At 36.9% G+C, this 16,627-nt stretch overlaps 2 protein-coding genes across 2 annotated transcripts; one reads left to right on the top strand and one right to left on the bottom strand.

Annotated features, from left to right (window-relative positions):
• Positions 1–4,442: 4,442 nt before the first annotated feature.
• On the bottom strand, positions 4,443–8,622 carry zgc:152951 (uncharacterized protein LOC569013 homolog). The gene is made up of 8 exons (XM_037686131.1): positions 8,383–8,622; positions 8,138–8,255; positions 6,057–6,130; positions 5,748–5,945; positions 5,312–5,449; positions 4,950–5,039; positions 4,686–4,829; positions 4,443–4,577 (listed from the first exon to the last, which is right to left on the bottom strand). The coding sequence occupies exons 1-8, from the start codon at positions 8,620–8,622 to the stop codon at positions 4,443–4,445; spliced, it is 1,137 nt and encodes a 378-aa protein (XP_037542059.1).
• Positions 8,623–10,233: 1,611 nt separating this feature from the next.
• c13h3orf38 (chromosome 13 C3orf38 homolog) lies at positions 10,234–12,405 on the top strand. Its single transcript, XM_037686365.1, has 4 exons — positions 10,234–10,380; positions 10,620–10,795; positions 11,592–11,794; positions 11,900–12,405. The coding sequence occupies exons 1-4, from the start codon at positions 10,254–10,256 to the stop codon at positions 12,261–12,263; spliced, it is 870 nt and encodes a 289-aa protein (XP_037542293.1). The 5' UTR covers positions 10,234–10,253; the 3' UTR covers positions 12,264–12,405.
• The last annotated feature ends 4,222 nt before the right edge of the window (positions 12,406–16,627 follow it).

Here is a 16,627-nt window from a genome sequence, read left to right as displayed (position 1 = left end):
GCTAACTGAAAATGATCACGTCTGTTTCCTTATTTCTAAATCATTAAGTAAATCTGACAAATTTCAACCAGAAACGTTGAGCTTTCAAAGTGAACAAGGCGCTTCAGCGTTGTTTGTGTAAACTGCAGTTTCTACAGGGTTCTCTTCTGTTTATGGAAAAACAATCCACACATTCACCAAAATGTGTCTAACATGTAATTCCACACAATCACATGAACTTTCTGTATATCTTTTAACGTATGCATGTTTTAATTAGTGCCAAAACAAAATCAGTGTTTGAAAAGTAGAGATGAACTTAAAATACAGTTTGCTTTTAAACTCATAGCTCATTCTAAAAACAGCTAATACTTCTACGATGTTTGTTTCATTACGGAATATTTCACTTTGGTTTTGTTGTACAAACTTTTCAGATGATTTTTTTTCTCTTGAATAACATTTTGTTTTTATAGGACTGAACCTAAACCTGCTTATTTATGTACAAATGTTAATAGGTTTGTAAATGTAATAATGGGTTATATATTTTTTTTTTCTTAAGGATGAAGTGAATAAACTTGTTTGAATTAACAAATGAAACTGAAACTCTTCATGGATGAGTTTTTACATCAACTTGTTGGGTTTTGTAAAGTGGGACAGGTAAACTATATATTTTATTTAAAACATCCTTACAGTGCTTGAAAAGTGACCAGAGATGAATTTGTCCTACATAGCTGCTTTTCTGATATTTCATAATATGGCATCTTGGCAAGTATTATTTTGAAGAATGTGGCTAGAACGTGAGTAGAAAAGAACGGTAAATAAAAATATGCCTTTTTAAGGAAATTACGTTAATACTGTAATTTCTAATGCACATTTTTAACTGTAATTTATTTTTTTAATGTCTGTTAAGTTATTTTTCTAATCATACTGCTTCAGTCTTCTTTGTACCAACGTTTTTGAACACACCACATTTAACCCAGTCTTATCCTAAGGGTTAGAGACCCATTGAACAAGCCAAAAGAAATCCTCAAATATGCCACATGACAAAGTAGATAAGCAAGAGAATAATAATTGATTAAATGTCTATAGTGGGAGAAAAATACTCTTTATTGCAAGTTTTCTTAATGCACATGCACAAAAATATCAGCTTATTTGAAACCGACTGCATGCAATCAAATTGTAACAGGAAAAAAAAAAGTTTATTTAATTCAACATTGCATATTTACTGTTGAACATATTGCTTGATTATTCCCCTTAGAAAGATAACAATGCTATTTTTTTTTTTTTTTTGCATAAACTTCCTGATACATGAGGTAATTTTAAAGAAGTACAAAGAACATTAGTGAAAGGTGGTAATCCCCTTTGTGCCATCCAATTGACCCTCTTTCCCACTGTGATCAGCCTCTTCCTTTGATAACAAGTGTACTAAAGGTTTATATTTAAATATAAAGTATCGTAAAGACAAGTTGTGCAATCCTGGAACACGGGCCTGCATTCAAGCTTGTCCAGTATCCCATGCAGTTAAAGGCATTCCAGCTCAGACTCATGCTAATTCAAATATTTGCTTTGGTGCCGCTACTAATTTTATGAGATAATTTTATGTATTCAAGCACATCTGTAAAAATGGACAGAATGAGCAAAAACTGCTAGGACATAAAAAAAAAATCATGCAGTGTCCATTAGTTTGATATTAAATAACCCAGATACTGTTTCAACTACAGTTTCACTAGGATCTGAGAAAATAAATACAGTAGTCCCTCGATACATCGCGGTTCGACTTTCGCAGACTCATTCTTTTGCGGATTTTCAATTTAAGATTGTACACAACACACTATTTTCGATGGGGAAAGACATACCCCACCCCTGTTCCCTCCTTTCTTTTTCTGAGGCTATCACAACAGAAGCGATGGGGTAAGACAGACCCACCCTCCTTTCTCTTTCTCTGTTGTGACAGCCTCAGAAAGAGAAAGGAGGGGCCGGGGTAGGGTCTGTCTTTCCCCACTGCTACTGCTCATGGAGAAGGGATGAACAGATCAGATGAACAAATGTAGAATATTGGAGAACAAATGTAGAATATCAGAGAAAATGCTTAGGTGGAAAAATAAAAGTGAATCAGTTTGAAAAAAAGAGAGTGGCTGAGTGCAGCTCACTCACATGTAAGACAGATCCCCTGCCCCCTCCTTTCTCTTTCCAAGGCTGTCTGTCTGTCACAGCAAAGAGACAGGAGGGGGTGGGGGGGTTATCTTTCACCATTGTGTCCCTGATACACACAACAGGCAGTCGCACAACAGACAGCCTCGGAAAAAGAAGGGGGGGGGGGGGGGGTCTGTTTTGTATCTGAGTGAGCTGCACTCAGCCACTTTTTTTATTTTTTTTACCTTTTTTTGCTCTTTCGCTGTGCTCTTTTACAGCATATAGAGTTTAGAACATTGTTAAGAGCATTGCACGAGTGTGGGAAGGGTTTATAAAGCCTTAAAATATATATAAATACTAAAATAAATATAATGTCTCTACGTTGTGAATTTTCACCTATCGCGGGGATGTCTCGAACGTAACCCACAATAATCGAGGGACTACTGTTAACAATAATTAACAAATGACATATAATGGACATCAAACTAAAAAAAATCAGAACTGAAGTTGCAAATAATTATCAAAAATAATTCAGGTAAGTATCAAATACTAATTATGGTTGAGTAATATTCCAATGAGTGATTATCCTACATTTCCAGAAATCAGATAAAACGTGTGTGTATCAAACCAATATTTCTTTACAAAGTTAGATTAATAAAGTATTCATTTCAGCAATATTGCTGACAGACATGCCTGAATAAATGCAGCTCAAAATTCACATAGACCAAAAGTGAACAACCGTCTGTGGAAAAAGACTACAAATATGTCTCGGTAGCATTAAAAGCTATAAACATGCAAAGTGTCAAAGTGCATTCCTAAAATCACATAGTTAATATTCTTATTTTGCAAAATACTTTGCAGTAGCTCTTTAAAAAAGATATCTAAAGGAAGACCTGGATTAAAAAGAAGGTGTAAGGATAAAGGCATACAGGAGGGGGAGGATTGCGTCTGAAGACAGGTAGAAAACTTTGAATAATTGATGCAGCAACACTCATGTTTTGTAAGTTCAGCAGAACTTACAAGTTATCAGTAAGAGTAAAAACCACAGAAGCATTTTTTCTTTCTTTCTATGCTAAAAGCCTAAATTAATATTTTTGTCATTTGTAAACCTAAAAACCCAAGTTGCACCTAGGCCTGTCACAATAACAAATTTTGCTGAGCGATTGTCTGAAAAATTATTGTGAAATGATAATATTGTTTGAAATTTGACAATAATTAGCAATTAATCTCAAATTTAATAAGAAAATGTGTTTAATTTGTTTTGAGTGTAGTACCTTTTTTGACCACTGGATGGCAGTATAAGACTGAAACGAAGGATGGATAGTGAGGGAGCAAGCAGCATGTCTGTAAGAAAATGGGAGGGAGGTCCCTTGATGTGACGTGGGCTGTCTTTTTTTTTTTTTTTCCCGGTTCTCAAAATGGTGGATGCTCTGTATGGTTTGAGCTCTTTAGCATAGCATTTGTCACACAAAACTTTTCTTAAACAATCAGTAAATGAGTTCTTAGCTTCTTTTTGCAGAGAAAAACAACTTTTTAGACGAAGGCACGGGTTTGAACCATGAATTTGGGAGCTTCGACAAGACATATTTATTTTTTCCCTGAGGTCGGCCTTTTAGCTTAGCTTGTAGCTTAGCTTCTCAGTTGAGCTGCTTTTAACCATCCAAAAACATGATTTTGGATGGTTAAAATGGATTTTAAAGGAAACAGAAAAAAGTGAAAGGGAAGGGTCAGTGAAGAGCACCGGAGTTTAACCTTTTTGTCATCCAGTGTCTTCAGTAGAAAGAGGGACATGAAGAAACGATAACGCCGATAAATGTAAATGAAGTTGATAATTTTTATTTATCATGCGATTAACTGATTTATTGTTTATCGCGACAGGCCTAGTTGCACCACTTCAAATAGTGCTTTTATGAGTTTGAAACATTTTGATATGGCTTGTCAAGGCAACATCTCCTTGGAATAAATGTGCCCCGCGAATACCTCGGAGTTCAATTTTCACTCCTGAGTTGCAGGAAAACAAGCGAGCACAGAGCCCAAAGGGATTCCAGCTACATACATTTAAAAAATGCTTAATGTGGCTGACTTTGCTGGAGCACAAAGTGTTAAGTGTGCAAAATTGGTCTGATTCACTACACAGATGTGAGGCTTAGAAGGTATAACTAGATCTTAATGCTACAGTAAGCCAACAACTGGATCATGTCGTAGAGGTACAGTGCAAACCTGCTGTCACAGCTACATTTGGATCTCCTTTGGCATCAACTTCAGTGCTGACCCTCTGGATTCAAGCAAATAGAGTAGAATGTATGTAATAAATAACAGCTCAGACAAGGTAATTATGCTCTGTGGTAGCTGTTGGAGCTCCAGTCATAAGGGAGGAAGCTGACTTTAGTCTTCCCAGCAGAGAGGACGCCCTGCAAGCTGCTCTTCTTTGGAGAGTCTTCCATGTGATCCAGCACCCACTTCAGCATCTATGAGAAAAGTTATGAGTTATCCACAGCCGTAAATAACAAAAAGCTGTACGTGAAAGATGCTGATTGTGTGTTTTTTTTAAATTTTTTATAAATAATGTAAACTACCTTCTCATCAGTGCCTCCAAAGTCAGCCTTGTACCATTTGAATATCTGACTGAGCCGTACTTCTCCTGTCCCAGAATCAACCACACAGCCGTCGTCCTTCTCCAGGAAGGCTTCAGCTGCTCTGCGGAGCTGGTTGTCAATATCCTGAGAGGGTTTCAGTAGATTAGTGATTAGATTAAACAAACTACAAATTTGACCACACATTGTATAATATTTTCCATCACTGCCCGTTTAATCATCGGTAATCACAAGAATCAAGATCACCTCTGGAGCGTATGCTTTGATAGGTGGGCAGCCCTTTGCGCCACAGTTCAAGGCGAAGTGAACGAGAGGCTCAGCATCTGGAAGCGCCACCTTGTGGACAACAAAAGTGACATTTAGTTGCTTTTAAAAAGTGGATCCTACAGCAGCTGTTGGGACTAGATCATAAAGTGAGCGGTTTTAATTTGATCTACAGAAATAAAGTTTAAATAAAGAATAAAAGTTGGTTTATTAGGAATGTTTTTATCCTTACACCAGTGATAATCAGGGCCCAAGTCTACACTGTTATTTTACTGGTTTGGACACTGGTTTGGTCCAAAGAATGAAAGAATGTTCAGCCGTGACTGAAAAGTTTGTGTAAAAACCTGAAGCCGTGGGTCTGTATTGGAGAAGGGTCTTCGCAGCTGTGCGACACCCTTTCTGTTCCCTCTGAGGACACCGTTTTCAATATCTTGTAATGTGAAAACCTCTCCTCCAATAAAGTAGCTCACATAATTGAAGAACTGCAAAAAAATAAGAAAGTCAAGGTTTATATTCAGGTTATTTTGCATTAATTTGAAAATACATTAAAATCTTGAAAATGAGTTCTCGTGGCTCAATGAGACTAACCTGGATAAATAAAGGCTAAATGAAAATATATATATATATATATATATATTTATGTTAGTGTTAATTTAATCCAGGTAAAAATATAGTCTGACTAATTAAGTTCACCATTGAAGCTGTTGAAGTGGTTTTTGTTTAATATAATTTGGTCTTTAAGGTGAGGAGCTTTTGTTTGGAGCAACTGTGTAAACCTACTCTGTATCTCTGCCACATGTTGGTGGGGGCCCCCAGCCGTAGGTATCCATGAATGACTAAGGCGTTGTAGATGTTGATGAAGAAGGCCAGCTTCTCCTCCCGGCTCAGTGACAGCAGCTCTACTCTTTGCAGCTGAATGGCTAGCTCACAGTAATGCTCAAATGCAGGGTTCACAGACATCCCTGTGTAGTCTACAGACTGTAGGAGAAAGAACACACTTTTTATCTGTGCATACACTGATGATGTCACTACAAGTACAACAAAAAGTTTTTTAAACAGTCAGACGCTTGATAGAACTTAGAACTTTACCTTGCCATCAGCAGAGAGATGCTCTGAAAACAACTTCAGAATCATTTCTCGTAAAAGTAAAGACGGCTCGGTAGCTGAAAACCGAAGAACCATGAGAGAAAGAGACAAAACGAATGTAAATGTTAATTAGCTGAACCTAACGAGACAAACAAAACAAATGTGTAAGAGGCCAGAGCATACAACAATTATTATATTATACTTAAACATTTGGATTTGCTGAACAATGCAAGGCTAGAACTAAACCAACAAAGACACAGTGATTATAATAATGTTGTAAGGAGGTAGTTTCAAATGTGCAACACTCGGATATAAAAACAGCCACACAGTTCCGGCCAATAATAACAAAAAAATTTACAAAATTAAAAGCGGGACATTAGAATTGATTTATTTCTCTTTAGGAAATAAAACCAAACCTGCAGCGAAGCAAAACACGAGTTTTAAGACTAATATTTAAAAAAAAAACGTTTTTTTCTTCTTCTGAAAATCTGATCATGTAAGTTATTAACTATGATTATAATAATAAAACAGGTCCACTCAAATTATGCTTATCCACAAATACCATGAATTTAGCTTCATGGCTCTGTAAAAAGGTAAAATTTGAACAATAAGAGACAAACTGTCATTTTCTAATACATTAATTTCTAAAACCCAAAATTACCACATACCATTCTACATCAGGAATATCCTGCAGAAGGCTGGTGTTATAGATGAAGAGGTATGTTTTTTAGCATCAAGCATAGCCATTAACTGCTACTTTAGCTTAATATATCAAACATTTATAACATAAAAAAAAGTGAACTCAAAAGAACCAGTCAAGAAAGAATGAGTGTTAGAGAGTGTTTCTAGAATCTAGAAAGTGATCTGTATAAGCCCCACCCCTGATCATCTCCTGACCTGCCCTGTGTTGGACTGCAAGAATGAAAGTTGTCCTCCAGCAGCCTGTACAAGGTGGCCACGTGTCTTTCCATTCACCAAAACACCCAACTTTCCTTCCACAGCCATGCACCATGCACTTCCCCTGCAACAGAACCTGTCCTGTTCTCCAGGCCTCGGCTCTGTCTAGCATACACACAAGGCCACAGTCAAGAGCTGACACAGAGCTGAATTTGACTTTATGAAACAGTCCAGTGAGTTTTCACATTTCACATCAGAAAGCTCCACTGCCTTTTACCCATGCCCTTCTTTTTTTGCAGTCAGCCAACCAGCTGGCTGCCTGAGAAGCTCTCTTTGTATAAAGTCAGTCCCCTCCTATGACATCACACCGCCATGCTTGAGGTGCTCCATCAGGTCAGCCAACTCATCTCCCACTTAAACTCTGTGGATAGTAAAAGCCACGCACAAACAAACACAACTATAGCTGTTCAAACCTACATATAATCAGAATATGGGCAACTTTGAAATCCAGTTTCAGATGAATAATCACAGCTTTCTGATAGGAAAAAAAAACACCTAATCTGAGACAAATTAAGGCTTTTTTAGTCAAACATTTAAAGCAGGCTCATGTAAATAAATCTGATGAGAAGGAAACAATCAGTAAAACAGAGTGAAGCCAACTTGCTGCCAACGCATGGTCATGATGCTGCAGAGAACATCTGAAAACCTACGCTAAATGTAAACACTTACAAATACGTGAGGAGTGTGCCACATGAAAAACACTGCAGGATGTCTAACTCTTACAAATCATGAGCTATTGTGCAGCTGCCTGAGGATACCGGGCTCATCTAAGGCATCACATTTCCTGCATCATCTGTTTGTGTTGGCCTTTGCTACTAGAGCAGCACCTGGTGTTACACAAATATGTGGATGCGTCCACATCAGCAGCACAGTTTCGTAACTGTCCCCACATTTTATTTTTTTGACTCATCATCAAACAAAGATGACTTTGCAAAACCAACTTTGGCAACACCAACAGGCTTTCCTTTGGATATAATAGTTTGTTTTTTTACTCATAGTAGCCCCAGTAAATTAACAACTAAAACATTTATTCATCTTTGAAGATAACATAAATAATTAAACAATATATTGGGAATGCACCATACGGCTCTATAGAAGATAAAACTCTAAACTTAAAAAGTGCTCACCTCTATCGATTGCTCTGCTCGTATCCACCGATGGATTTTTGTCTGGCAACGGTAAAGCATCCATCGAAAAAGGTTCCTCCTTGACGAGAGTCACCAACCTCTGAAGCTCCTCAGGAGACTAAGATTGTGAAGAACATCAACAAGTGACTCAACTTGGACTTTGGTCTGTTTTTTTTTTTTTTTTACAAACTTCTAATTCATGCATCTTGAGCTCATAAGAACTATATTAACATCTTTTGTCTTACCAGTTTTAAGAGGTCATCGTTACCCCCAACATGAACGCTGTTAAAAAAGATTTGAGGTACAGTGCTGCGTCCGGTCAGCTCCTTCAACTTCATCTTTAACTCTGATTGACTGTCAACATTCACAACACGTAGCGGTACGCTCAAACTTCTGAGGGTGGCCTTGGCCTGCACACAGTGTGGGCACCCCTGGATAGAGTAGATTGTTACCTGGCCTGGAGCGCTGCGCTCAGACTCATCCATCTGCAACCCAAAAAAAAAAAAGAGGACAAAATCCAGTTTAAAGAAACAGCTGTTCTAATTGTGCCTTTCACTAATTACACTCTATTCAACTCCTATAGTTTGAAAGCTAGTTTTTGAGAGAGCATTATCTATATTTTTAATGTTCATCTGTAAATAAGTCTTGCTGTGTGATGTATAGCTTCTTTTTTGTTTATGTGCACATTAATGAATTTATGTTCTCCCTTTTATAGTTTTCATTTATTGCAAAAGTATTGATTTTTGGGACAATAAAGCACATTGGTGAGGTTAGCTTCTTGTTTGTTTATTTCTAAACATTTCATTGTGATGAAAGCCAGTCAGAGGAACACATTATTATGTAAAAATTGTATTTAAAAAATAAAAATAAAAATTAGGAAATGAACAGATCCTCAGCCATGATGATCCCTCATAATATCACTCATGTTGATTTGACACGTGCCCAAGGTTTATCAAGCATACCTAACAAATTCATTTTTGCAATGTATTCATCTTTTTTTTTTTTTTAAGTAAAGACTAGACTTTTAGAAAATAACTGTAGTAGGACATATGCTACTTGCTGAATTATACAAAGGGAAAAAAAAAAAAAAACTATTTTAACAGTAAAGAACTAGGTAATTTTCTGAGCGGAGGTTGTTGTAACTTTAAAAGACTTCGTTGTTTACTCGCCGAGCCAAATTTTAGAATGATGACAAACTAGGATTAATTAGCAAAAATAATACTTTACCTTTCGGGGATTTGAACCATATGCTTGACAGCGAAGTACAAAACTAATATAGCAGAACTTATCCTTTTAACACCCGGGACTAAATCATACTAATGAATCGGGTATAACGCAAATTGAGAAAATAAAACGCAAGTTAATGATCAGCTGCTGGGACAGCGCATCTCTTCTTCAGTTTTGCTAGCTAGCTCTTACAGTGATGCGTTCAAGTGTTTCGCGTAAACTACACATTAAGGTCCTTTTGAAATAGAACCACGGGCAGTATCAGCATCCTAATTGTCTTTACGAATTCAATATTGTGTCCCGAAGGCATAACAAATAGTCCGCGTCAAGAGACGGCTACACTTGTTAATTTGTCTGAGAAGTGAAAATGAAAATTTTAGAAAATGACAAACTTCAGTGGGAGAACACTGAATTGTCCCTAACAAAATTGTTCAGATCCGTATTTTACGCTAACATATCGTATTACTTTTAATGTAATTACAATTTACAATATACTGTAATCGACAACTGCGTGATATTAAAAAGAAGGGAGAAGTTTAAATAGACGAGTGATACATTTCGAGAGTTTAAAATTCCGACTACCACAAAGGGAGCTCAAGCTCTTGAATGCTGCGTTCGCGTACTCGGCGCTTGGTGAGCGCACAAAACTATCACCAAGAACAATCAAAGAAGCCGATCACTTATAATGTCTCCATACAGCTAGTAGCATACTATTTTAATTAAATATACACGACTTAGACACAACGCAAAATAAGTAATTAAATGAACCATCTTCAAAACGGAAACAATGAAGGCGGACCGCTCATACTCCGATATGTGTTTTCACACGGAAGGATTTTTAGCTGGACACATATGGACGAAAAGCATTAAATAAAAGTGTTTCGCAAAGATGCAAGGACTATCGGAAAAAGAGTGCGCTGGACTGAAAAATATATTAAGCTCAATGACAGCAGGCGACTTAATGTCACTCTGTGACACGGTCACAAATAAGATGATAGTAGTTGAAAATGTTACAGGTAAGATATGCACGAGAAAGCCCGTATACAGGATGTTTTGTTTTTGTTTTTTTTTTCAAAACATCAGATGCTCATAGTTCTAAACTGCTGTTTTATTGCATTTACTAAAAACAATATAGTTAGATTGTCAAGATGAAGGCATTTAAAGATACAAGAGTCACCGAAAAACAAAATGCATGTTGTTAAAGATATAATTTTTGAGACATTCATGTTCTTGTGTTTTGTTTTTCTGTCAACAGAAGCTATGGAAACTATTCTTTCCTTTTCTAAAAATGCCGAAGAGCTCCTTAAAAGGAAGAAGGTGTATCGTGACCTCATATTCAAGTATCTGGCTAAAGAAGGGGTGACGATGTCTCCGAACAGTGAAAAACACCAGCTTGTTAAAAGGACGCTGGAGCTGTGGTCATCCATGAAGGTAGGACCAGGAAGTGAAATGTCCCTAACTTGTTGCCGTAGTTTCAACAACGCAGAACACAAGTACCTTTAGAATGTTTGACCTGAGCTGAATTTACTTATAAACCGTGTATTAATTTAACTGCACACAGGACAAACTAAAAAAATGAAGACTGTTTGAACTAAAATGTAAACTGTATATCTGTAATCAATTCAGTTTATTTAATTATAACATGCTATTGCTGTTATTGTACATTACATGTGAACTGGTTATCAGAAGGATTCAACTACATTAAAAAAAAAAGTACAGAAGCTGTTGAAAAGAGGCTTCAGATTTGTGTACAGTAGTATAGACTTTAGTTTAGATGACCATAAAGCAAGAAAAATCATAGTATTGTACCGTTTGAAATTGCTTTAAACTATTCAGTGAATTATTTTATCTGTTCAGATTTTACTAGTGCTGCTAGTTTAATACAAATACTTTTACTTTAGTTTGTTCATGTGTTTTTCTACATTTGTAACAATCTGTTGCTCTCAAGCTAATCATGAGATATTTTAAATAATTTAGAGAAGATACATTATAAAATACCATTCACTCTGCCTTTGCATATGAAATATAATGGTATAGTAATACAGTGTGTAATTTTGGAACTTGAAAAATTGCTCTATCCTTGCATTCTCTAAAACTGCTTACCCTTGTTTGGGAGGAAAAACAAACAGTTGTGTAATAGTAAGGAGACTCATGCATTGCTTGAATATAACAAATATACTCAAATCACAGTGTGGTGTTGTGTGACATTTTTTTAAATTCCTTTAAGGTGGATGAGGCCAAACAGCCTGCAACATCTGTGTTGGCAGACACGCAAGGTGAGGTGGGCTTTGATCCACTGGTCCTGGCCAAGCAGTTCTGCCAGTGGTTCTTTCAGCTGCTAAACAGTCAGAATCCTTCACTAGGCCAACAGCCTCAGGAATGGGGACCACAGCATTTCTGGCCAGATGCAAAACTTAGCCTCGTGTCCAGGTGAGCAAAAATCATGAGAGCAAATCTTAAAACAAACAAAAATATATATATATATATATATAATTTTACATTAAGTTTTCTAACTCTGTAACATGTCTTTCTCAGAACTGCCATTGAGCAGATGGATGAGTACTTGGGTGCTGAACTGGTCAGTCTTCGTCTCTTGGCCCTGACCAGTGGAGAGCGTCTCCTCTTCAGTCCCAACCTGGAGCCTCATGGACTTAGGGCCTTGGCCTCCCCCCATGGCTTGGTACTGGTTGCTGTAGCTGGAACCATCCACAAAGACACAGTCTGTCTTGGCATCTTTGAGCAAATATTTGGCCTAATTTGCTCACCGCTGGCTGAAAACAGCTGGAAGATTAAGTTTGTCAACCTGAAGATCAGAGGACAGGAGGCTCTGGGGGCGACAGAAGTAGCAGCACCCTGTCTGAGCTTCAGCCCTAGTGAACTCCAGCTTCTTTGTAGCTGATGACAGGTAGATTAAAAACTTTTCTCTTACAAATAATTTTAAGCAGGCACAGTTTTACTGACTGACTATGCATTTTTTACAAAGATGACCTATCACATCATGAGGATAACTTGATGCATAGCAATGTAAAAAAAAAAAAAAAAAAAAGAGTTTTACTTTGGAGTCTTTTAGCTTTAGAAATAAAACAATTTTTTGTTCATTTTTCTTGCTGGAAACTTAGTAAAATGGAAAGTATACTGTATATTGCTGCAAAATATGTTGTACTTTGAAAGTCTGTGCCTTATACAAGATTTACTTTAAATAGAGTCATGACTCTGATTTTGTAAATATATAAAATATACACACATAAAAATGAGACTTGTGTACATTTGAACTATAATTACAAGTAGTCTTTGTAAATTTAAATATCGGGAGTATTCAAATGACAATAAAATTTGACTTATTTATTTATGCAATTAATGTTTGTTGTTCTTTTGTTGGATGAATAAAGGTTGTCCTATAATGGTTAGCAGTTTCTTCTTAGTATTTCCACAAAGAAGCAAAAAGGTTAATGAACTCATCGGTGGTGATGATAAATAATGCATACCAAGGTACTGAAATGTTTTGTCTGGCATTTTCTATGGCTCAGTTTTGGACACTTGTTTATAAAACAATAACTTAAATTCTATCCTATGACTAATTTTCTTCATAGTTTTTCATTTCAAATTTTTATAGGATATTTATAACGATTTCACTGTCATAACTAACATTTTATATATCGATAAAATGTTGCAGTTTCAGGAAACAAATAGTAATTGTTACCCGAGATCTTATTTTTTTTATATATCTTTTGTAAAAGGCCATTTACACATTTCATTGTATAAATTTGTACAAAATAAAATAATTATATTTTTGTCCAGATTAAGAATTAATTTACAATTTACATTTTTAGACTACTGTCGATAAAAGGAAAATAACAGAAATCATAAAACTTGATAAAAAAAATACTAATTCTCAACAAATGTGAGTGAAAAATCAAACTGGTAAAATAGAATAACAAGAACATAAACCAAGTGTACTTCTCTTCTTTCTAATGGATTTAAACAAAACAAATACAGATTTAGCCCAAACTGATACATATAAAAATGTTATGCAGAATTTTTCATCTTTGTCATACAGATTCCAGATGTTTTGTGGTTCCATAGATCCTAATGAAAGTTGTAAAAATGTGTTTCATTTCTTTTGAGTTTCACTCCTAAGAAGGCAAGTATGGTATGACAGCTATGAAGGACTATCGGTTTGGTTAACAAAGGTAATGATAATTAAATTATTGCCTTCCCTCGCTTTGAGGACAAAATGAATATATTTGGCAAGAACACAACTAATACCTTTTTTTTTTTTCCTCCATTTATGTCGTTTTTAATGCAGATGTCATTTCAGACTGCCACACAATTTGGGGAGTTTATTTTATTTTTTTTAAGTTACCGTACTTGTCGACTTACACGTTGCACCACCGTGTAAGTCGCATCAGTTCAAAAATATCTAATAAAGTGGAGAAAAAAAACCATAAATACATCACTTAGGCCATATAAGTCACATATATTATGCGTCACCGCTGACACGTCGCGTTTGTTACGCATCACCACTACGCTGACCACCCAGAAACGTGGGCTGGTGCTGTGCCAAAAATGTATTTTATGCCAAATGTCGACTGCGGGAGGTGTGTCTTATTTGAACTTTTCCTTAATAAATGCACTTTATTGGTCAAATCAGCTGCATTTCGCCTGATGCAGCTGATTTGACATTTGCTCCAGAAGTTCCGGAGCGAGACAAAGGTGGCTTGGTATGGCAAGCCAAGTGTCTCACTAATAACCAATTTTACATATTAATGAAACACTTGCCTTGTCATATTAGTCGAGGGTCCTGTAGTGGCTGAAAATGGTACTGTTCAATATTGTCAGAATTAATGAAATTGTCAGATCTCAGCCAAAAATTGGGTTATAAATATGGAAGAAGAAAAACAAACAAATACTTTGCTTCTCTGGATAAGTTGCAGGCATGCTAATTTATGCTAAAAACTGTGACTTATACAGCAAAAACTACGGTAATTTTTGTGGCATATCATTCTTTCTGCTCAACATGCTTCCTTGAGAAACATACAGTGCTTTGATCTATCAGATAGATAGATGGATAGCTATTCATCAAGGTTTGGGTGAGAATGATGACCCTTTACCTTTGTGTAAATGGTGTTAAAATGTGTTCCTTTTACCTCAAATGTGCCTTCAAAACCCCATTCCCAATTTGCATATCAAATGGGAACGTTTGGCTGATAACTTTCATATTTAAAATAATTTGTGTTAAATGGGTCATGGATGCTGGAAACTGCAGCTAAGTCATTACAGACACAGACTATGGTACAGTAACATAACAGCTGAGTGACAAGTAAATAAAGATACGACAGACTTCATCTCTGGTGGAAATGATGAGGGGTTTATGGCCAAAGCCCCCCCCCCCCCCACACACACACACACACACACATCACATACTGTCATTACCATTCCCATTTACATGATGCGTTTAAAACTACATGCATCATTGATTCAACAAAAGAAGACGTCCATCGTTGTCTCACAAACTTCAAAATTGCTAATGAATGCCACAGACCTGATTTGTCACTGATTCTCTTGAGTCACCCTGGAGAGGCCATACCAGTTCAGAAGGGGCATGCTGAGTGCCAGTATGACTCTGTGGCTTTTGTGGAAAATGCTACATGTGGGAAATTATTCTTGGCAGCCTCTCTCAAAGCACCCTGGAATAGTTAATATGTGTGACTGTGCGGGTTGGAGCCGTGCGCCCCTCTGTGCTTTGCAGTACCATAGTTGTGGTGAGGGGGAAAACCACGGCAGCCATTGATCTCTGCCCGATCACCTCTTCCAAAGAATAACAAGCTACTTGCCTTCTCTCTTTATGGCACTATAGGCTTCTCTGTGATTTAATAAGTGGTTTGGGCACGGCGCAGCGCTGACGCACTGGTTCAAAAATACCGCTGCAATAACGTCTGGTGATGGTTTTGTCTCCACAGGGCCTTTCTTATTTTTTTCATTTCTCTTCCTTCTAACAGTAAAGTGTGTTTCTCATAAAGAAACATGCTAAAAACCGTAGACGTGTGGCTTTTTAAAATAATTTGTGGGTGTTGAACCATAAAAAGACCTTTAATTTTAAATCCATATTTCCCTCCAATGACTGATTGGATGTTGGTTTGGCACCAAGAGAAAGCCACGTTAGGATCAAAGTTGACTTTATTAAACACTTTATGTGGACAACCTGATAGCTTTTTGCATCTTATTGGCTAATATTTATTAGCTGCCACCAAAGGACTAAAGCGGACGATAATGTTTTTACCTGCGTGGCATGTGTTTGTGAGCCTATTTTTTTTAACTAAAATATCCTGTGCACCACAGAGAACATTTTAATGAAACGTGTTGAAAGTAATTGTTTGATGTAGATCTACAACTGATTAATGTTTGGAGAAAGTCCAATTCAAGATGGCTGCCATTCTGTAAACCAGGCATGGGCAAACTACTTCCCATGGGCCATATGTGGCCCCTTACACTTTTTAATCCGGGCTGCCAAAATTGTATACACTATTAAACATCACATTAGTAAATCATTTTTTTTCCTGCACACATTGACCTATAGTGGAGTGTGGTTGATTATGTTGCAGTCATGTAATGGCTGGATGATCCCAGATGACCCAGATTAGGTCATCTGCATTATTTGTCTCTTTATTTAAGGTTTAATGTCATGCTGATGTTGAAAAAACAACCTTTCTAACATGTCCAGGTCATTTTTGTGGACATTTAACATCCATCCATCCGTCCGTCCATCCATTATTTTTATCCACTTCTTCCTTTTCTGGTCACTGGTGCCATTGTGCGAGAGGCGGGGTACACTCTGGACAGGTAACAAGTCCATCACAGGGACACATGGAGACAAACGAGACAAGTAATATTTCACACACACATACCGAGGGATAATTTAGAGTTACCCATCAGCCTAACGTGCATATTTTTGGTCTGTGGGAGGAAACTGGAGTACACAGAGAAAACGCACACATGCACAAAGTGAACATACAAACTCCACCCAGAAAGCCCCCCCCCCCCCCCAGCCGGGATTTAATCTGGCGACCTTCTTGCTGAGAGGCAGCAGCTCTACCAACTGAGCTACAATGCCACTGCCATTTATCATTTTAACTGAAATTGTAATTAAACCAAAAGTTGACCAAGTTAACTCAGAAAGTGGTGTATCCAACATTTGCGACGTTGCATGAATGCATCATTATATTATGCATCCCTTTTTAAATAAACGCATTGTATATATATATA

This window comes from Nematolebias whitei, chromosome 13, assembly GCF_014905685.2.
Source record: "Nematolebias whitei isolate Nwh7 chromosome 13, NemWhi1, whole genome shotgun sequence".
Taxonomy (NCBI): domain Eukaryota; kingdom Metazoa; phylum Chordata; class Actinopteri; order Cyprinodontiformes; family Rivulidae; genus Nematolebias; species Nematolebias whitei.
Note: the sequence above shows the minus strand (reverse complement) of the source record. Positions and strands in the feature narration are given on the sequence as shown.